This window comes from Falco biarmicus, chromosome 3 (assembly GCF_023638135.1).
Source record: "Falco biarmicus isolate bFalBia1 chromosome 3, bFalBia1.pri, whole genome shotgun sequence".
In the NCBI taxonomy this organism is placed as follows: Eukaryota; Metazoa; Chordata; class Aves; order Falconiformes; family Falconidae; genus Falco; species Falco biarmicus.
Window position 1 is genome coordinate 118301306 of NC_079290.1, and position 24119 is coordinate 118325424.

Below are 24119 nucleotides of genomic sequence, written 5' to 3' on the forward strand. Positions count from 1 at the left end.
CCCCTGGCGGCCCGGAGGAGAGCGGCGGCGGCTGCCCGGGAGAAGATGGCGGCGGTGGCGGGTTCGGGCTCAGGCCCGGGGCGGCCGGTGGCGCGGCCTCGGCCAGGACCCTCCCGGTTCCGCGGTTGTTTAGCCGGGGCGTTGTTGGGTGACTGCCTAGGCGCCGTCTTCGAAGGTAGAAGCGTCGTGAAGCTGCCCGACCTCCTCCGCTTCCTCCGAGGCCTGGAACCGGCGCCCGGGCCGCCCGAGGAACCGGCCGGCAGCGCCCGCAGAGGTGGGCGGGAAACCCCAGGAGCGGGACGGCGGGGGTCGGGCCTCCCGGAGCACATCCCCCTTCCCCGTACCCACCGCCCCGGGCCCGGCTCCCAGCACCCCACAGATTAGAGCCCAGCACCCCCCTGACCCCCCCAGGATCAGGCTTTGCGCTGCTGCCCCTTACCTCAGCGCAGGGCACCCCCCTGGGACACCCCTAGCAGCCCCCAGCCCTGCTCTGAGCCCCCCACCCGGGTGAGGGTGACCTTGCTGAAGCGGTGTCCAGCTTCTGGCTCCCCCAGGGCCGTTCCTGGGGTGCTGTGCCCGTGGCTGCTGTGGAGGGACCTGTGGTTTGCTGTGCTCAGCCTGTGCCGCTCATGCTGGAGCGAAGCCAGGGTGTTGCAGTGCAGGGGTGTCGGCACGGAGCGGCTGTACCAAAAGATAAGGAATAGAGGAAGAGAAGCCCAAGAATGATTATTTAACTCTTAGCAATTGATGATGGATTCGCTTTGGGGTTCCAAGCTGTGCAGCAAGCCCTGTAAACCCTTCCAGCAGAACCCTAAAGGCACACGATTCACTTGCAGTCTTGTCCAGAAACATGACTGTGCTTTCTCTTCTCTGCTCCTCAGCGTATGCTGTAAACTCCTTGAGAAAGAGATTTGTCTTGCTTGTCTGTATGTGCCTCTGGTTATCAAACGCTTTCGCTTGGCTCTTCTTAATCTTGAAATGCATTCTGCCTCATGCGTGCTGTGGATGCATCTCTCTTGCTCAATGTCTTACTCTGATGACTGTGGCTAGTGACAAGTGCTGGGGAACTTCGTTCATGTTTGAACTCCAGCTATACAGATAATTAGGCCTTGGAGAGCAGGGAAGTGCTGACGGTGGAGAAGGACAGGAGGGGAGTTTGTTCATGAATGGTCACATTATGTTTTGACTTTCTGTTTTAGAAACACTTTCGTACACAGATGACACAGCCATGAGCAGGTCAGTGGTGCAGTCCCTGCTAGCCAAGCAAGAGTTTGATGAAGTTGATATGGCAAAGAGGTAAGGACAGCAGCCAGCTTCAGAGGCCAGAGTGTTGACCTTTACTAGTGAAAGCAAAACTTCCTTAAGATTAAGCAATCACTGTGATTTTCAGTGAAAAGGGGACAGGGGCAAGGGAAAATCGTTGTTAATTTGTGGAGGCAAAAAATTAGAAAAGTGAGGGTCAATCCTGTAATTTATTGTGTGTTTTGCACTGTTCTGGAACATGTAGCAGTGCTAGTTTTAGCGTGAGTTCAGAGTTTGCTTAGAAATGAAGCAGGATGGGACATGCTGTATCACAGCCATGTAGGTATATTCACCTCTGTGGAAGAGGGTGCTTAGAAATTTTGGAAGCGTTTCCTTTCATGTTTATTTGTTGCTATTTATGTTTGTACTTCTCTTAATTTAGTTAGTGAATGTTAGTGAAGTCAGCTTCAGTTTGTTTATGATCCGTTTCCCTTTTGAATCCACAGCCCTGGTAGCATTTGGTTCCACTTAAGGGAGGACATTTATTTGTTTATAAAACTCTTCCATTGAACTCGAACAAAAGACTTTCCTTGTGGTTATGACCCACGGAAATGTTTCCAGTTTGCTTCTATTTCAAGGCAAAGTTGAGAGGGAAACAAGTGGGTTGTGAAAGGTGATGTTTATACACCCTTTCCTCCTTTTGCACCAATTTTTGGGACTCAGAATTTTTTCCCTGCAGAACTGAATCACTTGAACCCTGACTGTCACTGAATTACCTGTGTGTTATTAATTCATTTTATCAAGTGGCTTTATACAACCTTTTTACAAACTTGAGTAACAGACCAAATATCCCCTCTATTTTTTCTCACCTGTGTAACTGCTGCTCTCTTGTCCGTGCCAGGTTTGCTGAGGAGTACAAGAAGGAACCCAACAGGGGCTATGGGATGGCTGTTGTCAATGTCTTCAAGAAGCTCCTGAGCCCCAAGTGCAATGATGTGTTTGAACCAGCAAGAACCCAGTTTAACGGGAAAGGCTCCTATGGCAATGGCGGTGCCATGAGGGTGGCAGGCATCTCGCTCGTGTATTCTGATGTCCAGGATGTTAAGAAGGTACCGTTCTTGGCTCCTCTGGGGAGTCCCTGCTGTCAGGCCAGTCTCACTGTGATCTCTCAGGTAGGTTTGCTAATGGTGTGTTTTTCATTCGCAGTTTGCGAAGCTGAGTGCTGAGTTAACCCATTCCAACTCCCTGGGCTACAACGGGGCCATCCTGCAGGCCCTGGCCGTGCATCTCGCCCTGCAGGGAGAGCTCAGCAAGGAGACCTTCCTGGAGCAGCTCATTAGCCACATGGAAGATGTAGAGGCAGATGATAAGTCTCTTACTGACGCTCGAGCGTAAGTAGCCATGAGGAGCGCTACCTGCCTTGTACAGTTTGGTCTGGCTCTTCGCATTCTCTTTCCTTCATTGTGCTTTTTGTTTCCAGGCTGGGATTTGAGGATTTACCGTTTTCAAGGCGTCTAAAGAAAATAAAGGAATTTTTGGAGCTCAGCAGTGTTCCTAAAGCAGATGTATTGTTTGAATTAGGTAGGTACCTTTCTTAGTACAAGTATTAGGAAAGAGCTGGACACGGGACTAGCTCAGCAAGTCTGGTTGATGTGTCCTCCTTCAGGCTGCCACTTTGGCTTCTGCTGTCTGTCAGGCACAGAATGTGCTGGAAAGGCTGCCTGTGCTCACCAGTCAGCAGTTCTCTGAGTCTTGACTCAGTTACGCCCTCTCTGTATTGGTGGGGAAAAAAATGTCTTGCTAAGAAAAACTTACCATGCATATTCTGAGATCTCTTAATGGCTCTCAGATCTTCATGTTGGATGGGAATGGGTAGATGTGTGTTGCCAGACTGTACTGGTGTAGCTGGGAGTTGGTCTCTATGATGTGAGTAGTGCTGGGGGAACTGTGGGGAGACTTCTGAGATGCAAACCTTTGCACCTTGTCATGCTAAAATCAGCAATACCGGTATTGAGAGTATCTGGCAATAGGAAGTTGCAGTTAGAAGGGAGAAGGTACATCTGCAGGAAGGAAGACGCAGGTGTTCTGCACTGAAGGTGATTGGTTTCGTTAACAGGCAATGGCATTGCTGCTTTGCGGTCTGTCCCTACTGCAATTTACTCTTTCTTGCGCTGTATGGAAGCCGACCCAGACATTCCTGATCACTACAGCAACCTGCAGAGAACCATCATCTACTGTATCTCTCTGGGTGGAGACACAGATACCATTGCTACCATGGCAGGAGCCATTGCAGGGGCTTATTATGGGGAGGAACAGATTCCCGCAAGCTGGGAGCAGAGCTGTGAAGCTTTTCAAGAGACACAGAAGCTGGCAAATAGCTTGTATGAACTCTACTGCCAGCGGCTCTGAGCTCCAAGGGGAGTGTCTTTTCTGAAGGCGAAGCAGGTGGACACCTCTGCTTTTCTGGTCAGAAATCTGGTGGTGGATCCGCGCCACTGCAGACACCGGTGAGCCTCCGCCTGGGTAGGACGCCTGCTGCTGTGAGTTGAGAGCTGGAAGTACAAGCTGGTTTGGAAGAGAGGGGACATACCCTTCAGTTACGGTTCACCTGGGAAGTGGCTGCATGTGGCACCTTGGACAGTGGGTGCATCTCCTCTGAAGTGTACAGGAGCATCTAGTTTTCCATAAGATTTCTGCTTTTTGCTTTGTCTGCCATTACGCCATTCTGTCATTACAGTTACTAGGTGGGTGTGTGAATCCACTGACTTTCTCGCTGTTGTCCTCTACTACTGTGTGCTGCAACCTTTGTTTCGGTTGTTAGTGCCTGTCCCGCAGTGGCTTTGTTAGGCTGCACACCCCTCGTAAACACCAGTTCACACTCGGCTGACCAGCTAAGGGTTGTAAATGGGCATCATCAGAGAGGCACATCCCTGGAGAGCCTGCAGGATGTCCAGCATGGTGGCATGGGTCACCACCTGCGCGGTGGAGTGTGGAGGGTGCACCTCCCATCGGGGTTTGCTTCCTTACAGGCAGAACGGGAGGTGCCAGAGACGGGAGAAGGGGTTTCTTTGCATTGCTAGTAACTGCATTTTTGTTCAGCTTTTTTGCAATTGTGAGAAATACCTGTGGTCACGCAGACAGAATTCCGGTTGGCTCACTGTAACTGCTGGAAGAAGGTGTGACTGCTGCTCCTTTGGTGTGCCTTGCTCTGCCATCCACCTGGCACCGTCCTGATCTATTGCATCTTGTGTTCTCTTACACAGCTGGCTTTCACGCTGCTGCCACTACTCTAAGCTATTCCTTTGTTCCTGGTCTGTGCATCCTGCGTTTTTAATGCTGCCCTATGTATGCCCAGAGCGCTGAGCGAGACTGGTGTTTAAATCTGGGTGGACATAGCTGTGAAACCAAGGATTGAATTCCTGATTCTGCTGCAGTCAGTGACAAAAATGACTCCACCAGGAAGTAGGAGTTACTTCTCACAGTTTTAAAACTCTGTACTTGGTAAGAATCATCAGAAAATAAAGGGATAGGTAGGTTAATTGGGGGAGAATTTATCGAACTTTAAAAGAATTTGTGCATTTGAAGCTGGTACTTGTGGCCAAGGACATTCTAGCAAAGCTGTGTTGTTCCAGAGTTTCACATCTAAAACCTTTGCCCAGTGGAGCTGGTGAAAAAAAGCATGTAACAGCTTGGGTATGGCATGCCTAAAAAGGATTGGAAGCTTGAAATAATTGAAACAAAAAGAAAAAGGCAAGCAGTCATCATATGGAAACGCTTATAAATTTGAATGTGACAATGTAATTCTCTATTATTTCTCCAGTATTTCTTGTGACACTGGGAAGTGACTGTTCTGCTGAAGTGGAGCTCACTCCCGTTTGGTATCAGCACATGGTTGTTGTGTGTGTCAGGCTGCGTGCACGTGTGGAAAATCTGGCTGCCATAGGTCCTTCCAGTTTTCCTGTAGTCTACTTCCTTCGAGTGCCGGTCTTCTGTGTGATGTTTTAATGGGTTTTCCTTGTATAAATGAATTCTTGTCCTGAGAACATGAGGAATTTTGGTCTATTGTGTATTTATGTCTTGTGCTGCCGATTTGAGATGTAAAGTGTCAGGTTTTTCACATCATTCTGCCAGAGGTGTGAACATATTCATGGAACTATTTAAAAGAAGATATTTTTTCTTTCAAAGCATCTTTATAATTTTAAATCTTTGAAACTTGTGAAGAGCAGAAGAGCTCCCGTTTGAAAAATACAGCTCATTTTAGGCCAGAATTTAAATGTGTACTAAAACATTTAGCTCTGACTTCCGTGGAAAGAAATAAAATGACTTGGTTATCTTTGTTAATTAGCTACTGCTCCTGTGTTTTCATTCAAGCCATGAAGTTGTGCTTCCATACTCAATGACAAAGGGAGCTGTACGAAAACCTCTGGGCTATTTCTCCCCACCCCAATGCTTCACGTCTAAGACTCAACCTGAAACTACTTTGTTACGGCTTCTTAAAATCATTCTGTAGGAAGCAGAACAAAAGTAGTTTGGTGCTGGTTGGAGACATCTTGCATGTGGCCGAGGCTCCTGCTTCATTTGGGGTGAGTTTTAGTACTGGACATCTGCTGTAAAAACTACTTTCAGGTGGCTGCTCTTGCCCATGAGCCGTAAGGGGAGCTGAGTTCGTAACCCCCCGGGAGTGAGCGAGTGTGAACAGCAGGGCGAGTGGGAAGCGTCGACACTGTGCGTCGCAGGGAGGTTTGCTGGAGAGGCCCTTTTCCTCTGCAGGCTGTGTCCGCCGCAAGGAGCGGCGCATGCAGGGCGTTCAGCTGCTGGAATCCGACGTGTGATGATCACGCAGAGACCAGGGAGCGTGCTGGGTGCCCCCACAACTCACAGCAGGAGGACTGCTTGTTCTTCATGGTCAGCTTTTGAAGCAATTTGTGCACGTGGCAGTCGGGCTTCTCTGGACGTATTTCACCTGTAACAAGTAATGTCTCCTCTTCCAGGTAAGATATCAGGCGTGAAAACGTATGTTCTTCTCTTTATTCTTTGTACTTTTAGCTTTGGAAAGCGATTTGCTTACAAGTCATTCATCATTTCTTCTGCGTGTTACTGCATTGACTACTTTTGCTGCCCGGGATGTGGAGGTTGGCTGTAGACAAGGTTGTGTAGATAGCAAAAATCCTAAAACAGTGTCATGGAAAAACCAGAAGGGAAAGGGAATCCCCAACACTTTGACTGAACTTCCTCAAATTAATAATTGCCAGTCTGGAAGGGTCTGGATTTCATCCCTTTTTCAGAATGGACTTCTGGAGACGGGAATCTTTTCCTTAATCACAACAAACATGCAGTGCCTTCTTACACATAAAAATATTAATTGGGAAACAAATCTGCTGGGAACAAGTCAGCTGGATTTGGGAAGGAAATGCAGTGCAAGAGGTCTGTATGACTGGTCTCACCAGCAAGGCTGGGCAAGCCCGTTAATAACAGGACAAAGGCACAGCTGAGCCCACCTTTTATACAATAAGTTTTATTGATGTTTTGTCAATACAATCAAGTACTGTAGTTTTAGTTCTGAAGAGAAGGCCAGTTTCTGATCACAAAAAGAGTGCATTTTAAACCAACTTTTACTATGACAGACAGTGCATGTAATAAGTATTTACAAAACTAAAAACTTCTATATACTAGGTTAGAAATGAAGATACTAGAGGCAAATTTAAAAAAAATAGTAAGAATTTGTATATAAAAATGCACATTGTAATGCAGTTTTCATAATTAAAAATAGACATACTTCATCCAACCCAACCTTTTTTACTATTGTGATTGAAACCAAAATCCCATGCGCTCACACACACGACAGAAAATAATCCTTTCTGCTGGCGAATATCACGTACTCAGTACTCCAGAAAAAAAATTCTTCCTGACAGTGTCCAGTTTAGTGAACAGCCTCCCTCATCCTGTGCATCGTTTTTCTAGCCTAGCTCTATGTGCGTGTAATATCTTTGCCTTTCAATTACTGTGTAAATGTAACAGGTTATATAGCTGCGGAAGGTTGATTATGGTTTATGCTCTGCACATGAAGGGAAAGTGAGATTGCGAAACAGTATCTACAGCACTGAACGAGTTAACGTCTCGGTGTGGTTATAGTGAGTATTTTTGTCATTGCTTTTTGCCAGCTAGAACAAGAAGTTTTGAGTAAAACAAAACAGAACAAAAAAAAAAAAAAAAAAAGATGGAATGTAGGTTAGAACACAGTATAAATAAGTTGCTTTGCTGAGTAACAGGAGGGAGCTTCCACCCCAGCGCGTGGCTGGGGAACGAGAAGCTCCTGGCCCTGCTGCAGGTAGTGTGCACGCCCGCGCGGTGGGAGCCAGACCCCGCTGCTGGCACCAGCTCGAGTTCCTTGCTGTTCTCCACAGGAAAGACGCTTCAATAAAGGAGACGCAGGCCCTATCCTAGCACCCTCCCCTCCCAAGCCTGGGCTTGAAGAAAACATCTGAGCTTCCACTTTTAATTTTAGGGACTTTTTTCGTATGGCTCCTATTCCTGTTGGGAAGTAACCTGTTACGATCAAAACCCAGGTGGTCCTGACACCTCCCTGCCTTTAGGAGTTACAAACGTCCAGTGGGATCAGACGCTGGGGCAGCCTTTCAGCTTGAGAAGGTTTAATCTTTCTATGAAACTTGCAGCTTTCTGGGGAGAAAATCCCGGGGAGGGGGACATGCCAGGCCCAGCAGGGCAGCAGCTGAAGCGCTGGTCTTTCAACTGTAAGTTTCCTTTTTGTGTATCTTAATTTCAGGGATAGGTGTGTTTTTAAAAGGAAGCCCTGGATGGCAAGAGGCAGAAACACAGGACAGACTTAAGGAGAAAAACAAACAGAGAAAAAGAAAAGTTGTTTTAAGTATCTTGTACAGTCCGTCTGGAGAACAATCCCAAGTCCCATTCTTGCTACATTTCTTTGGCCATTGAACAGGCTTTAGGAAAATTCAAGGGTAATCGTTGCTCAGCTGGTGACCAAATTGTTGCTGCTTTCTCAGGGATGTGCCTTTGCAGAGGGACACGCAGTGTAACGCATGCGGATTAACTTCAGCAGCGTGCTACTTGCCTGGGATGAGGAGAATCGTTTTACTGTAAGTGCAAGTGACAATGACTATTCTACCATGAGAAAATCTGCAAAGCAACAGGGTTCAGTTGCTCCCTTTACCAAAGGACAGAGCAGCCAAGTGGTCAGTATCCGTGCATCCCTTTCCCAGAACCTTGTAGCTCATATTCAGGTTGGTAACATTTCAAGCATTAGTGAGACAAAGTGGTAACAACAGACAAACATGATTGGTTGGCTTTTTTTTTTTTTTAACTTAAGTCACAGATCGGCACCTGGAATGATGCACTGTTACAGGTACATATTGCACTAGACTTGTAAATTAACATTGTTAAGTAGATAATAGCACCGTTGTAAAATGACTGAATGGAATGTTAGAACAAACACTATTTTTTCTTAATTAAAAGATCCCCAGAGAAAGGGGGGATACCAATGCAAAAGTTTACACATCCCGAAATAGTGAGACAGTAAAAGCAAGTTGTCTATAAGTGGCACTTCGGAGAAAGCACCCCTAAACCTTCTGTCAAGCCAGGCTAGAAGCACCGTAAGCCAGGCTTGCAGTGCCATCCTTGGGTTGTCAACAAATAAGATGCTCACAAGGCCAAGCAAGTCTTTGGGCTGCAGGGAAATGGACAGGACAGAAGTAGCCCTTGGACTTGCTGGTAGCTGAATTCACTCAAGAGAGAGGATTGTTGTGCATCCCAGGGGTCCCAGCTTCCCGCAGCGGGTTTGGAACAGGTTGTCTGTCATCCTCCCAGATACTGATGGCTGGATGTTTTTATTCCTAAAGGTGCTGGGTGAGGGAGGGTTAAAAGTAATATTTACTTCTTGTAAGAAGGTGCTTATGCAAAGTGTTCCACTTTGTAGGATTGTAAATCCAACCATACTGAATCCAGAGTGAATCGGAGAGACTCTACCTCAAAGCACAGTCTGAAAAAGTAGGCATCCGTGAGACTGGAACTTGGGCATCTGATGGTTTGGGAAGGGAATTTCTCAATCCATCATGGATCTCTGCTGCTGTACAGGCTTGTGATAAGTGCCTGGGACCCCTGCGCTGGTTAGCAAATACACCATCCACTACAACAGCTGTATTTATTTAACTAGTACTCAAAACGGGAAACAAGGGCACTTGATTACAGACCAGAAGGGGTCTGGCCTTCCAGAGGGGACCCTCCCTGGATCACAGAGCGGTTTACTGCAGAGCCAGATCCTTGCCATCCCAAGTGCGTTCCTGTGTTTGATGTACAGTCAGTAGGGTAAAATTTATTCCAAATACGCTTTGCTGAGGAAGTCACTCCCCTCCCTCCCTTCTCCCTCCCCCAAAAAAGATTGATATGTGTCTCCTTTCCAATTACCCTCTTGACTCGTGGATCAAACAGCTTGAAGCAAGGTCCCACGACAACGGCTTGCGCGTTCTTCCCAGTGATTTTTCTTTTTTGTATTAATTTTAAAAAACTTTTTTATCAAAAAAAAAAAAAAAAAAAGACAGTTTATGGCTAAAGTGGGTGAAAAGGAAACATGCCCAGCAGCCGTTATGTGGGGCAAAGCAGGAACCCAGAGAAGGAGGAGTGGATGTATTCCGTGGAGTACAACCCGTTGGCCTGGTCCGAGGGCATTTGTACCCAGACTTGGTCATTCTCCTTGAGTTCAAGCACGGCACTGCCCGAGGCCTGGTCCAGGTAGCCCTTTTTGTACTCGTCGTAGGTGTAGGTGGCAGGCACGTTGTTCTTATAAAGCGCCACCCAAACGTTAGTCCCTTTGACGTGCACGTGGTAGGCAAAGTAGTAGATGCCGGATACGGGGCAGGTGAATATCCCGGTGACTGGGTTGTAGCCGTTGTGCCCATTATACAAAGTCCGGTCAAACTTGACCGGCATGCCCGAGGCTGGGAAGGGGGAGGTGAGGATGGCGGTGAAGGCTGGTGCGATCCGGGCAGAGAGCTCTCCTCGGCCGTACTGCGGCTTCCCTGCCTTGCCGTTCCCCAGCACGGCCCCTTCCACGCCTCCGTCCGGCAGGTGCAGCCCCGCGATGCCCGTCTCGTCGAACACCCCGGGCGCTCCCGGCGGACCGGGTGGCCCTGGCGGCCCTGGTGGCCCGTTCATCCCCGGCGTTCCTGGCATTCCTGGTGGGCCGATGGGTCCGGCCATGCCAGGCTCGCCAGCCTTCCCCTCACCAGGAACCCCTGGGAGCCCAGGCTCTCCTTTCAGCCCTGGTAACCCCTGAGGCCCCATGGGACCCGCGGGTCCTTGCAAGCCCGGGATGCCCGAGGGGCCCCTCAGCCCCGGCTGCCCTGGGATCCCACCGTCCCCTTTCGGCCCAGGCCCCCCCGTTAACCCCGGCACCCCTGGGAGGCCAATGAACCCTGGTTCTCCTTTGGGGCCTGTTGGGCCGGGGGGTCCCAGTGACCCAGGCAGGCCCCTTTCTCCCGGCACCCCCGGCTTCCCTGCGAAGCCATTGGGGCCCTGGTCGCCACGCATCCCTGGCATCCCGGGGGGGCCACTCGGCCCCACGTCCCCTTTGGAGCCAGGCAGCCCGTGCTTGCCCGGCAGGCCCATGGACCCCGGCGGGCCTGGCGGCCCGATGATGCCAGCAGGGCCCGGCTCGCCCGGCTCACCATCAATGCCAGGCTCCCCCTTGTCGCCGATGGCTCCCGGCACCCCCGGCTGCCCGCGGTCCCCTTTAAGGCCGGGCAAGCCCGGCTTCCCATAGCCCGTCGGGCCTGGCAGGCCAGGGAGGCCGCGGATCCCGGGCTCCCCTTTCGGTCCCATGGGGCCCTGTATCCCTGGCACCCCCGCAGCGCCTGGCACCCCGATCCCGTCGAGGCCGGGGGGCCCGCGGGGCCCCATGGGGCCAGGCTCCCCGTTGACACCAGGCCCACCCGGAGGGCCCATGTCACCCTTCTCCCCCGGTGCACCCGGCAGGCCATCGAGGCCGGGTTTTCCAACGCCGACAGGCCCTGGGGGCCCCGCGGGGCCGGGAGGGCCCCCGTTCCCTCGGGGCCCCGGTAACCCTGGCTTCCCCACGCCATTTTCACCCTTCATCCCTCGCTCCCCGCGGGGACCTGGCTCTCCCTTTGGGCCAGGCTCGCCACGAAAGCCGGGCAGGCCAGGGCCACCCTGTGGGCCCGGCTTCCCATTGACCGAGATGCCGGCTGGCCCCGGCAGCCCCGGGGGGCCAGGCAGTCCTCTCGGCCCTTGCTCTCCTCGCATGCCGGGCTCACCCTTGGCACCAGGCATCCCTTTCATACCCGCCTTGCCGGGGAGTCCTGGGATGCCGGGTTTCCCAATGCCAGAGAAGCCGGGGGGGCCAGCAGGCCCAGGCTGGCCGTGCATTCCTGGCTTCCCCGTGCCCGGCTTGCCCGGGTAGCCGGGGGGCCCTGGGGGTCCGCGTGGGCCAGGCTTCCCCGGTGGTCCTGGCTCCCCTTTGAGGTCCATCGGCAGTAGCGGCGGCATGTCTGTGGAGAGAGGAGACATGGAGCTTTAGTGGGGCCGGTGGACGGAGGAGCGTGCCTGGTGTGTGATGCCCTCAGGGTGTTAAATCCAGGGGCTTCGGCACTGCTGGGGTCTCTGCTTGCAGGAGCGCCCTTCTCTAGACATGGTTTGATTTAAACATGGCCACGGTGGCTTTCTGGGCCACCGCATCAGCAGGAGTGTCTTGAGGCAAGACCTTGGCCGGAATCCAGGGTACTAATCCAGGCCTTACTCCATCCATCCCTCCAGAGAGGGTGTCAACAAGACCAGCAATTGCCGTCGGCTCTGGCAGTGTTGCTTTGTGATGACCTGCTGTGAGGTTTTTTTAGGAGCTGGATTCAAACCTCCCACTGCCTCACTTCCCAGCGGCCTTGAAAGCACCGTGGGATTCAGTCGCTCCTGCCTGGGCTCAGCCGAGAGGATGGTGACGGAGCAAGCCAAGGCTGAGGATAATCCCTCCACCCCATCCTGCGAGTCCAGGGCCTCAGGAGACCTTTAATCCTTTTGGATTAAAAAGAAAACTCTTGGACATGTACTTGAGAGACTGAAGAGGTGATTCATGTATGGGTTAAGACATGCCCCCAGTGCTCACTGGCTCAGCTCCCGTGTCCAGCAAGGCAGAGAAAAAACTCAGCAAAAAGAAAAAAAGCGCTGAGGATGGAGGAAAAGCCAATAGCTGCAAGGGAAATGCAACCTCGGTTATGTCCAAATGAGTCAGCCCAGCTGGGAATAGGCCGTAACCACTTGACATTTAAAGAATTTATAGAGGTCTTTTGCAAACGGATATAAGAAAGAAACTAATGGGCTGAGAGACTACAAAGCCGAGGAGAGCCAGATTACATGCCCACCGCAGCTCAGTACTTAAAGCACAGGCGTAAGCATAAATAACTCCTTGAGGCCGGCCCAGGCAGGGTGTTGCTTCCCACGTGACACCGGGAACGGGCGAGAAAGAATAAATCTGACAAACTCTTTTTTGGGAAGCTTGAAATGAAGGAAACACTTGGCAGTCGCATGTACATGGGACTGTGATGAAAAATGCAAAAGGCAGAGCAAAGGGCCTTGACATCCCGGGCAATTTTTAACTAAATCTGCCTGAGGTAGATCCTTCCAATTGGGAACAGATCTGCACAGGCAAGTTCCCGGCATGGGAATGAGTCCCGTCTGGGATGGGGGCAGAACAGAGGGCTGCGTGCCCCAGCATGGCACTGAGGAGGAGGTGGGGGGTCCGACCCCGAGGTCTGCCAGAGTGGCCCCCAGCCGGGGCATTCAGCGAGCTGAGCCGGGCCTTGGGAGCACGGACACCCAGAGCACCAGGATCCGCCAACACGGAGATTTTCTCAGTCAACGGGAAAAGATTAGCGGAGATTTGAGACACGTGAAAAGAATAACTGTGGCGGCAGCAGGCACCGTTCCCGGTGCATCGGAGGTGGCTCTACCTTTCCTAAGCACAGCAATTAGCCCAGGCCATTTCCAAACCTGGTGCCTGCTTGTTTTTCTTTTGGTAATGGAAACATTTTCAGAGCTTATCTATATATCAAAGCCTGGCCCGCAGCCTAGGCTGTAATAGAGGTCACTTGGCTGTCTTGATTACGGAAATACTTGTCTGTCATGACACTGCCACTAGATTTCTGCAAATCTCCTGCTCCTCACCCCAGAAAACGGTGTGGGAAAGAAGACAAGGGAGATGTGAAGTGTTGCACTGAAGTGGATTTCTGGGGTTTGAATTCTGGAAAAAATTTTCTCCAGAAAATTATTTCAATGTGTTTTCTGTCATCCCGCCCCCCCTTTTTTTTTTTTTTCTTGCAATGGTTTGTAAAGAATTAGTTTTCTAGGTCATTTTGCATGGAATCAGAACAAGGATCTACAGCTGAGCCCAAGAAGGAAGGAAAAAGAAACACACTCTCACACAACGCAGTGAAGAGAAACGCCAGGCGAGAGCTGCCAACTTGCAGGCGGCCAAAAAAGCAGACGGGAAAACCAAACCGGGGACGTTAGCGGAGAGAAACTGGGACATGGCAGCCGCAGCGGTATCCAATTTCAAAAGCCCATGTCTTACCACAGACGCATGTCTCAGAGCTCTGCATTTCACAGCAGCAGCATGGGGTTATGTGTTCCCCTCGAAGCATGAACAAAAGCTGCCATGAATGCTAATGCAAAGAGCCAGCTGGGGCAGCGGGAAGGGGAAGGAGCAGGCACAGCCCCTGCGAGCTCCTGCTTGGGCACCACAGAGCTTTCCACCTCCCGAGGAGCATGGACGCGTCCAGACAGATCCTGCAGCCACTCCGGAGCTGCCTTCGTCCCGGTAAGAACCCCTGCACGCCTGGAGGAGGGACCTGGCAGCATGGACTGGCCAGCAAAGGAATAATGCAGCAGGATGGGAAGTGGTTCCCAGCCACGAGCAGTCAGCAGCGGGTCTGGCCAGCGCGGCCGGATGACACCGCAGGAAGGAGAGGTTGGCTGCTCCATGGCAGGGCCACGCCGAGCTCCTGGTTCCAGTGCTGCTGCCAAGCCCTGTCTCGTGAGAGTGAGTTTCACAGGCTCATAGGGACATTGCCTGGGACCAGTGTTCCTGCATCTGTCATCCCATCCCTCTGTTACTGCAGCTCTTGTTGCAGCGGGTGCCCTGAGCCGTGCGGGGAGGCTCAGCACAGCACAGCACCAAGCCCAGCCACAGCCCTGACAGGTGGAGCTGCCGTGCAAGGGGATGGCGGTGAGATGGGAGCAGACTGCAGAGAGGAGCATGGAAGTGGCAAGGTTTCCACGTCGGCAGGAGCTAAGGGAAAGGACCTCTTGGCCGCATGCATCAAGCAACAGCCCCACAGGGACTGCAGGATTGAGTCCCTTTAACAGCAGCGGGACCTGTGGGCCACTGGCTCTGGGGACACCGTGTAGCAGCAGCCCAGGCGCTGCCCAGCACCTGCCTGCTCCCACCTCCTGGGCAGCTCAGCCCTGAAGTCCTTGACTCTCCATGGAGCTTGCCATCGCCTGGGGAGGTGAAAAGTGCTCCTTTACCTTTGCAGCTGAGGCCACTGCCCCGAGGTGAACATTCTGTGCGGTGGCTAGAGGGGAATATTCTGCTTGCCTGGCGTAAGCCCCTGCCCCGGGCATCACCTGTGCTGTATCGCTGCCCCGAGGTGGGGTACCACTGCCTTGGCTCCCCACGTGCATGGGGAAATGCCGAGCTCCCTGAGCCCTGGCCAGCACCCAGCAGTGGGTTTACCTGTCTGCAAGCTGCACAGACACGGTTTTAACCAAGCCAGAATAAAACCCAACTGTGCAAATACCTGCTGAAATGCTTTTAGTGTTTTAGCATTTCGCAGCATCTCCTGCCCAGAGCTGCCTCCGTGCTCCTGGGGAGTCTATTTTTGGGTCAGAAAAGGTGTCTGGTACCCTGAGGAAACCAGCCCTGCCTCTCACTGGATGGCACCCGCAAGCCTGCATTGCCCCCCGGGTCTGGCCTGGGCCCCCAGGTGGGGGTCACAGCTCAGGGGGGCCCACAGAGCTCCCCATCGGCTTGGGGGTAACCTGCTGGGGCACGGCACGGCCCTGCGCCATCGCGGCGAGTCAGCTGAGCTCCCTGAGCAGGGCAGAAGGCCAGCAGGGATTTTCCTTGCCAAATGAGAGGTTAAGCAGAGATGGGAGCTCGGTGGGATCCAGGAGGCACCAGCTTCCCCAGCAGCCTCCGTGCAGCCCCCTTGCCTGCATCTCCCTGCCCGTTTTCTCTTTCCCAGGGGTTTTAGGAGAGTAATGTCCAGGGGACTCCCGTGCTCTGTCCTGCCTCATTGTCCCCTCTAACCCGTGCCTGGTGTCACCTGCCAAAGCTCGCACCCAAATCACACCTCGCAAGCAGCCCGGGGTGCTCACTCCTCTCTCCGCCACAGTTAGCAGGCAGCGCAAGCCGCTCCAGTGTATAGGAAGAAAAGGAAAAAAGAAGGAAAAGCAGCGGGGAGATATTTGAATCCAGTCCCACCAGCAGCTGAAACGTTCCTGCGCTACGCTAGAAGGTTTTGTCTCTGGCTGGGATTCAGGGAGCAGCTTTACAACAGCTGGGAAGGGGGCAGGGAGGTGAGGGGGCTCAGAGCATGCTTCAGCTCCAGGTTTTGCTGTGTGTTTTCTGACATATGTGCTGAGCTGAACTCCTGATAAGCCATTCAGCCCAGCAGTAAATCAGCCACCGGCAGCCAAGCCTTCTCCAGTTTCTCCTCGCAGAGCCAAGACTTCAGCTCCCCGGAGGGTCTGGGTCTGTGTGAACCCAAGGCAGGGGCTCTGGCAGCTCTTCCCAAGGGCCAAGCACTGACCTGGTGGGTGCGGGCACCGGAGCCCCAGCACTGCCCCATCCCGCCGGCTGGCCCCGGAGAGCGCGTGGGGAACTGCTGTGTTTGGCATGCAGGAAAAGGCTCGGACCTTCCCCTCCATCTCGTCTTGAGCCGAAGGTACCGTGCTGCTGCCCGGGGTGCAGCGGGGGTTGTGGGCACCTCGGGCAGGTGCTGGGGGCTCGCTGGGCAGAGGGATGCCCCGATGAGCCGAGACGTGCCAGAGAAACTCAATCCCACTCAACAGGTGTGGTGTTTGCAAAGACCCCAAGTTCCTGAGCAGTTCCCCAGGGGGTGTGCAATTAACACATGCTAATGACCCTCCTGCTGTGGGGCACAGTGGGCCCACCTGTGCCTTCTAACCTCTGGCACCCGTGGCCAGGGCTGGGTATAAAATGAGCCCTGGGCTGGCCCACGGGACTCCAGCGAGGGCAGGGGCTCCGGGCTGGAAGCGGCACGGGAGGCTCGGCTGCGCGGCACGGTGACCTCGGTGCCTCTGCCCCTCTCTGCTGGCACACGTGCCTCGGCGGGGAGCGATTTAACACGTGTGGAGTTCCTGGTCGCTGCTGTCTGAGGAGGAAATGTCTCTGCCCTGCTCTTCCCTCGCTAGGCTGGCTCTCGGCTCCGGCCCTGGCTCTCTTTTCTTTCCCAGCTGGTGCAAAACACAGCCAGGGAAAACGGAATAGGTGGAGGAGTGGAAAAAGCCTTGCTGGGATGGCTCATGTTTAACAGCAGTGAGAGGGAGAGATGGCGAGTGCCAGGACTCCCGTCCCTGAGCTGTGCCCCAAAGCTACCGGCAAGGACGCGGGACGGGGGCAGAAGCGTGTGGGTTCCCTCTGAGCGCCGGCTCCCGGATGGAGGGACCCCGGGGTGCTCACCCAGCCCAAGAGGCTCTGCTGAGCCTCTGTGCCCATCCTTGTCCTTCTGCACGGGGTTAAGGAGACCTGAATGGCCCCTCTGTGCTTGGCCAAAGATGCCTTGGACAGCAGCACCCTCAGCCATGCCATGCTGCTCCCCGGGGGCACCGGCCCCGGGGGTGAGGGGACGATGAGTGCCTGGTGGCTGCTGGATGCTACGGCCCCATCCTGCTGTGCCAGCAGGTGTCCCAGGCAGCTGTGGCCCCATGTCCTCCCCGCTGTCCCGCAGAGCGCATCCCTTACCCAGGTACTGCCCTTTGCCTTCACGGAAGGGGGGTCCCAGGGGTCCCTTCACCATGGGCTGCATGTACTTCACTTGGGCATAGCCCGCCACGCCGCCTCCCGCTGCCGAGCGAAGGCCGACCACCATCACCACGACCAGCAGCAGCGTCACAGCGTCCGACAGCATCCTGCTCCCCACTGCTCCTGCAGACAAAGCAACAGTGAGAGCGGGCACCTGCAAGCCCTGTTCGCACCCTCTGTCACACAAGGATCAGCTGGGAACCTGGGAAGGATCCTGGCAGGAGCAGGACTGCCTTGAAATTGCCTTTTTCTGAACCACACGTGCCCTGAACGCGTTACCCTTCCCAACATGTGCCGGCTGGGAGATGCACAATAAACACACAGTTTATGAGCAATAACTAACGACGAGCACCCAGCAGAGCCTTTCAGAGCCTGCCCCGGTACTTGTTTGCCTGGGGTTATTTCCATATCAGGCTTGTCTTACATCTTTTTAACGTATAGAAGAGGAGGGGAAAAAAAGGCAGGGTGAAACCCACAGCCCACGGAGCCCTGCATTGCTGTCACATCTCTCGAGCGAGCAGGGTCTCCTCTAACAAAAGCCACGTCTGCTCTGGCTGTGGCTCCCGTGGGCTGCCACTGCCTGTCCCGGGAGCAGCTGGGTGGGTGCCGCATCTCCCAAACGGGTGCTGCGTCTCCCAGTGGGTGCTGGACCAAACCCACAGTGTTGCAGCCTGAGACTCGCTGCATTTGTGGCTCAACTGCAGCACTTTGGGAGCTCGCTTGGAGGGTGAGGGTTAGAGCCCTCAACTGGGAAAGCCCAGGGGAGGGCTGCGGCACTTGGGAGCAGCAGCTTCTGCCTCAAGTGCCTGTTTATTTAAAATAAACATTCTCTATAAATACACCTTTCCTCTAGCAACTTTTTTCTCTGCCAGCTCCATGCGCGGAGCTGCAAACAGATTGATTTGCAAAGAACATTTATTTTCGCAAGCTTAAATAACACGTGATGCCAAAGAGCTTTGCTGGTTTTCCTCCTTCTTGCAATAATTGACCCGTGGTGGTTATTAATGAGAATTAAGCTCTCTGCCTCTCCTGCCGGGGAGCAGGGGCAGGGCTGCTATGCGTTGGGATTTGATTGGAATTTCCTGAATCACTTTTGCTGAAGCAGCATTGGGAAAAAAAAAAAAAAAAAAAAAAAAAAGCTGCAGCCTGGAGAAAAAAAACACACCCCCAAAACCCCCTAAATTAAAACAAAATTTAAGCAAAGGGTGGGGGGAGCCCTGGCGGGGGATTGTTCCTGATGCTACAAGTGCTTGGCCGGTCTCCAGTGATGAGGCAGCCTTGACCGCTGCTCTCCTGCCTGGTAAAAGCCCATGGAACTGGGTCCCTTGTGCTCCCTGCGCAGTGCCCAGGGCTGGAGGGGACAGGGACAGCTCTGCCACTGCTGGCACAGTGGAGCCCGGCCCCTGCGGGGATGCAGGTGGCCATGGCAGATGCTGGGAGAGGAGCTCTGCTCTGCCCATCCTGCCGGAGCCAGCGGGACTGGTGCTGTGCCATACCCACCGCAGCACCCGCGGGGTGGGGGTCACGGCCAGGCTCCAGCCCTGCTGTGGCTTGGGTGGGCACAGCCAGGGACACGCGTGACAGCCACCACCAGCCTCCTTGGCGGCACGGAGAGGGCCTTGCCGGCGTTATTGTTTTTCTGTCTTCGGGGTCGAGAAGAGGAACGCTTATTTTTATGAAGCATTATTTTACAAGGATTTGTTTAAGGGAAAAAGAATCCCATTTTAAGGGATTGCAGCTGTAAAAATACAGTTTCTGCTAAATAAAAGAGGAGAACAAACCCCTGAATCAGCTATTTATTTGTTTTCCTTACCTGGTATGACCCCTGTGCCTCCACCTCTAACACCCTCCCTTCCCTGCTCTCTCTTCTCCCACCTGGGCTTTATTCACCCCTGCTCCTCCCCTCCACGGGGGTCCTCCCAGGATGCTGAAATGAGCCCCCGCTAGGGAAGCAGCACCCTGGGGTGGCCCAGCCCCTCACTGCTGGGTGCCACGGCGCGCTCGCCGACGTCCCCCTGTCCTTCTGTGAGACCTCAGCCCTTGGAGAGACACAGGACTGGGGGAAACCGGAGCCGGGGGGAGGGGAAAGGGAGGACAAGGTGATCCAGCTGCTTTGGCTCCGACCGTGGGTTTGCAGCGCGCCAGACGCGAAACCAAGTCCCGCTGCTCCGCGCCGAGGTGGCCGTCTGCAACCCGGCGTCTCCAGACACGGGCTTAGCTCCTGCACGTTCTCCCTTGGTCCAGACGGATCATTCCACCTGCCCCCGCTCTCCCAAGGGGCTGTGGGAGCAATGGGGGGGGGGCCTGGCCTGACACCTCCAGGCACGTGTCTCTGTCCCTCAAGGAAAAGGGGTCTCTGGTGCGTTGCCATCCCCCACGGCAGTGCCCGGCACCGGGGCAGGAGGCCTCCCATTACCCGGGCTCTCCAGGCGGTGATTTAATAAGAATAAAATGGAAACATCTGGAGTCTCACATGATGGATAAAGTGTGCACGACGTGTCTGTGAAGAGGCTCTTTCATGCCTGAAATCTCCTGCGTTATGAAATGATAATTAATCACCACGAGCAGCCGTGCAACATTCTCGTCTCCCAGGGCAGGTTGCAAACGTCGGCTGGTTCATGGTGCAGATGGGGTCACTGTGCCCCTGATGGCTTCGCCCAGGTTTCGGTGCCACTCCAGTACAGCCAGCAGAAATCCCAGGAGGAGCCACTTTTTTCCCTCCTGGAGCAGGGGAGATGCTTTGGGGGCTCTGGAGCGCAGCCCCTCGCAGCCCCAGCGCTGCAGGACAGGGCTCACCATGCTCTGCTGCCGGGGCACCATGGCCAACCACGCTGCCACCCTTTGGAGACGGCACCAGCCCCCCTGGCACGGTCCAGTAGTTCAACCACAACTGCTCCTGGCGGAAAAGGCAAGCCCAGCAGGAGCAGCTAAGCCAGGAGAGTTCACGCAGGGGGAGCGCACCAGGGGTCCAGCAACGCGGTGCTGCTCCCCCAGGGATGCTGGAACAGGGATGGGGCTCGGCTGCTTGGCTCCAGGGGGAGTGGGGGCCCGACCCAGCTACAGCTGGTGCGGCGGCGCGGCACGGAGACCCCTGGCATGGCTTCAGAGCGCGCCGCCGCCGTGCTAACTGTGCAAGTGTCTGCTCCCCTGGCAGTCGGTGAGTAGACGTGTTAAAAACCCCTGGCACGCAATGAAAGCTCCAGGAAAAGGAAAAAAAAATCTCACACTTAAAGCATGAGAAAGGAGACAAGAAATGTCACCTTGTTCTCGCAGGAGCGCAGGGGCTCAGGCAGCTGGAGCTTGTGCCACCCCCAGCACTCCAGAAACACTCTGTGGCTTGTGCTACTCAGCCCGGCGCGCTCCCGGCACGCTGCCCCTGGCCCTTCCCAGTGGAAGGGGGCTGCTGCCGCCCCCCCGTCCCCCTCTCCCTGCAGCATCCATGTCAACGCTCCCAGACACCCACAGACCCAGGGGACTTTCCTGCGAGCAACACGGCCGCGCGCTTCCCCGTGCACACAACCAGGGGCTTGTTCGCTGCAGCTGATTTATGGCTCCTGTTATTTAAATATTAATTATGGGCCTGGCAGGCAGGCACCGCGCCTGCGCCCTTCAAGGCTAATTATTTTTTAAGTCAATATATGTGATCCACAGGGGATCTGCGATTGCAATTGAAGGTCAGTAAAATGGAGAACTTGTTTAAACCTGGCAGTAAAAGCATGATCTGCGCGGGGCACGGCGCGCCGCTCGCTGGCCCTGGCCCTGCATCAAACCCAGCGCCACGCCAGCCCCCATGGAGGGTTGCTGGGGCACAGGGATGAGCCAGGATGGGACCTTCGGTGCGTTTCAACCATGCGCCCAGGCTCACTGGTGTGGCCCTATCCCTGTCCTGATCCCCATGCCGAGCACGGGGGCATGGGTACCACTTCTGCAAATTGTGGCAGGAGCTCACCCCGGGCTGCTGGCGAGTGGTGGGGAGCACCTCACGCACTCCCCCGGCGCGGGTGGACACTGCAAAGAGAAAGCACCGAGAAAGCAGCCGGCGTGTGTGGGTGGGCTGGAGCAGCGCGGGTTTGGACGCCGCCATGTCCCATCGAGCCACTCCATCCTCCGGTCATTTACAATAAAAAATAAAGCAGGGAGGTTTTCCAAACCCAACACGGGGCTGGACTGACTCCAGCGGGAGGTGGATGATTTGGTTTGCACTACACATGCTTTAAAAATAATAATAAAATGAGTCAAAAACAAAAAGTGAGCTATTGAAACAGAGAGCGAGCACGTTGTTTCCGTAGGCCGGGCTGCGAAAGCCAAAGGCATCAGGCAGCAGCTCGGCAGAGCAGCGCCGGGGCGCGGGGAGAGGCTTGGCACAAGCTGGTCCTTAAATGCATGAACCTGATCTGATCCAAAAGCTGCTGTACGCGCCGCACAGACCCGGAGCCTCGCCCACCCGTCAGCCCAGGGAACAAGAAAACATTTTCCTTGACGCAAAAAACCCCCATCCACCCCACCCCATCTGCAGCAGCCTCCTGCCACCCCTGCAGCACCCGCGCCTGGCCCCGGCGCAGAGCAGGCTGGGCATGGCACAGAATAGCACGGCATGGCATGGCACGGCACAGCATCCCATGGCATGGCACAGCACAGCATGGCACAGCATGGCACGGCACGGCATGGCACAGCACCACACAGCATGGCATGGCACAGCATGGCATGGCACGGCACGGCACGGAACGGCACAGCACTGCCCTGCAGCACAGCCCCGTGGTGCCTCCAGCCCAGCTTGCAGTGGGTGGTGGCTGTGTCCATCCATACTGCTCTGGTCCAGGCAGGGGTTGCAGCCAAATTATCTCCGATGCGGGGGGGGGGGGGGGGGGGGCTCCGTGCTAATTAACTCCTGCGGCGTTTGCAACTACTGCGGAGGCGGTCAGGGCGGAGGGCTGAAGGAGAGGCCACGGGCTGAGCTGCTCTGGGTAGCCACCAGCCCGCTGGCATGTGTGAAACTCGGGGCACCCGTGGCCGTGCCAGGGCGCAGGAGAGGAGCTGGCCTTGGGGGGCTGCAGCGGGGGAGCTGCTGCGGCAGGAGGAACCCGGGGATGGGTGTAGGACACAAGGCAGACACACGCAACCTGGCTGGCAGGCAGCTGCTGGAAGAGCTCGCTGCAAAACCCAGCTGGGTGTTTCTCCCTGTCCTGACTCACCTCCTGACACGCCTGAGCCATCTGCCATATGCAGGATCTGCACCCTGCCCCACCGTGCTGGCCGGGCGATGCCCCGCGCTGCTGGCACTTGGGCCATAGCAGGGGCCTGTGTGGTGCACGCTGCCCACGCTGCACACTGCCCGTGGTGCACGGTACCTGTGGTGCACGCTGCCAGCAGTGCACGCTGCCTGGTGCACGCTGCCCACAGCGCACGCTGCCCAGCTGCCTGCGCTGCATGCTGACCAGTCCACGCTGCCCACGGAGCACGCTGCCCAGTGCACACTTCCCGGTGCACGCGGCCCACAGTGCACGCTGCCCACAGTGCACGCTGCCCGGTGCACACTGCCCGGTGCACGCTGCCCACAGTGCACGCTGCCCAGTGAACACTGCCCGGTGCACGCTGCCCCGTGCATGCTGCGCACAGTGAACGCTGCCGGGTGCATGCTGCCCATGGTGCACATTACCCGGAGCCAAGGAGCACGGGGTCCGGCGGTGGTGCTGACAACAGGGTCGGTGCTGCCACTTGATCCTGAAGCCGCTGGGTCAGGGATCAGCTAAGGCGGATTAATGACCCTCCACGTGTGTGTGCCGGGAGCACAGCAAGGCGTGAGCCTGCCGCAGGTCACAGCTCAGGGCTTAATCCCTCACCTCCAGCTGTCAAAACTCCTCCGCTGAGCGTGGGGGACCCGGCTGATCACTGCCGACGTGCCTGGCCACGGCTGGAGCCGAGAGTGCCCGTGGGGATGAAGCCATCCCTCGGGAATGGGGAATGGCGGGCACCATGGCATTTGGAGACCTAGACAGAGACCTCTGGGTCCGTGCTGGCTTGGACCCGGCTCTGGGTAGAAAATCCTGGCTCAAAGCCACAGAAATGCCGGGTTCTGCCTGGGGCATGAGGCTCGGCCCAGTTCACCGCATCCCTGGGGTGCCGTGGTCCCTTTGCCAAAATACAGCTGGGATATTCCCCCAGACACACATGGAGGCGAGTGAGACCCAAGGGACGTGTCCCCCCACTCGCCCCGGCCCTGACGGAGGGTTTCTGCACCACAAACTCCCCAGTGCTGTCCTCCCCCCCACCCCACCCCGCCAGCCCCAGCTCCACCGAAATACCAGACTGTGCACAGCATTAATAGCAGGGTTGCCTGCCAGGTGCATAGTTTGACCAGTCGGATCACACATGCCAAACCACAGGTATTTTATGAGACGTTTCCTGTTATGAAGACATTTTTGTGGGGATTCATTTTTTTCTTCCCTTCTTCTTCCCCTCTCCTCCTCTTCCCAGCGGGATGGTGGCCTGCCCAGGGGGCAGCAGTGATGCCATCCCTGATGGCCAAAAGACGAGCAGAGCAAGAGCCAAGTGCCGTAGCTGGGGCATGCAGCAAGGATGGTGGTGCCGGAGGGTCCCATCCCCTTTGCTGCCCCGGCTGCCGCTGGGCAGGGTCTGGAGCCCCTCTCCTGGGGGCTGCGCAGGGTCTGTGCAGGCCAGCAGTGGGGGCCATGCCGCACGGCGTCCCAATGGCTGCGTGAGCCCCGGCTCATGCCGGTACCTGAGCACAGCTTCTTGTGCCTGGATCCTGGTGCGGGATGTGGACCATCTG

The 24119-nt window shown here is 55.1% G+C and overlaps 2 protein-coding genes and 1 long non-coding RNA gene across 3 annotated transcripts in view; 2 read left to right on the forward strand and 1 right to left on the reverse strand.

Annotated features, from left to right (window-relative positions):
- Window positions 1–21: 21 nt before the first annotated feature.
- On the forward strand, window positions 22–5586 carry ADPRS (ADP-ribosylserine hydrolase). Its single transcript, XM_056332441.1, has 6 exons — window positions 22–274; window positions 1200–1296; window positions 2144–2351; window positions 2449–2633; window positions 2723–2823; window positions 3359–5586. The coding sequence occupies exons 1-6, from the start codon at window positions 46–48 to the stop codon at window positions 3649–3651; spliced, it is 1113 nt and encodes a 370-aa protein (XP_056188416.1). The 5' UTR covers window positions 22–45; the 3' UTR covers window positions 3652–5586.
- A 2157-nt stretch (window positions 5587–7743) lies between these two features.
- On the forward strand, window positions 7744–9303 carry LOC130146369 (uncharacterized). Its single transcript, XR_008820877.1, has 3 exons — window positions 7744–7994; window positions 8265–8357; window positions 9194–9303. It is a non-coding gene; the product is annotated as an uncharacterized LOC130146369 (long non-coding RNA).
- A 449-nt stretch (window positions 9304–9752) lies between these two features.
- Window positions 9753–24119, reverse strand: part of COL8A2 (collagen type VIII alpha 2 chain) — a 31379-nt gene continuing 17012 nt past the window's right edge. Inside the window, exons 2-3 of the mRNA XM_056332438.1 lie at window positions 17270–17452; window positions 9753–11780 (exon numbers count right to left, since the gene is read on the reverse strand). Of these exons, the coding sequence (XP_056188413.1) occupies window positions 9859–11780; window positions 17270–17435 (2088 nt within the window). The 5' untranslated portion in view covers window positions 17436–17452 and the 3' untranslated portion in view covers window positions 9753–9858. The remainder of the gene's footprint in view (window positions 11781–17269; window positions 17453–24119) is intronic.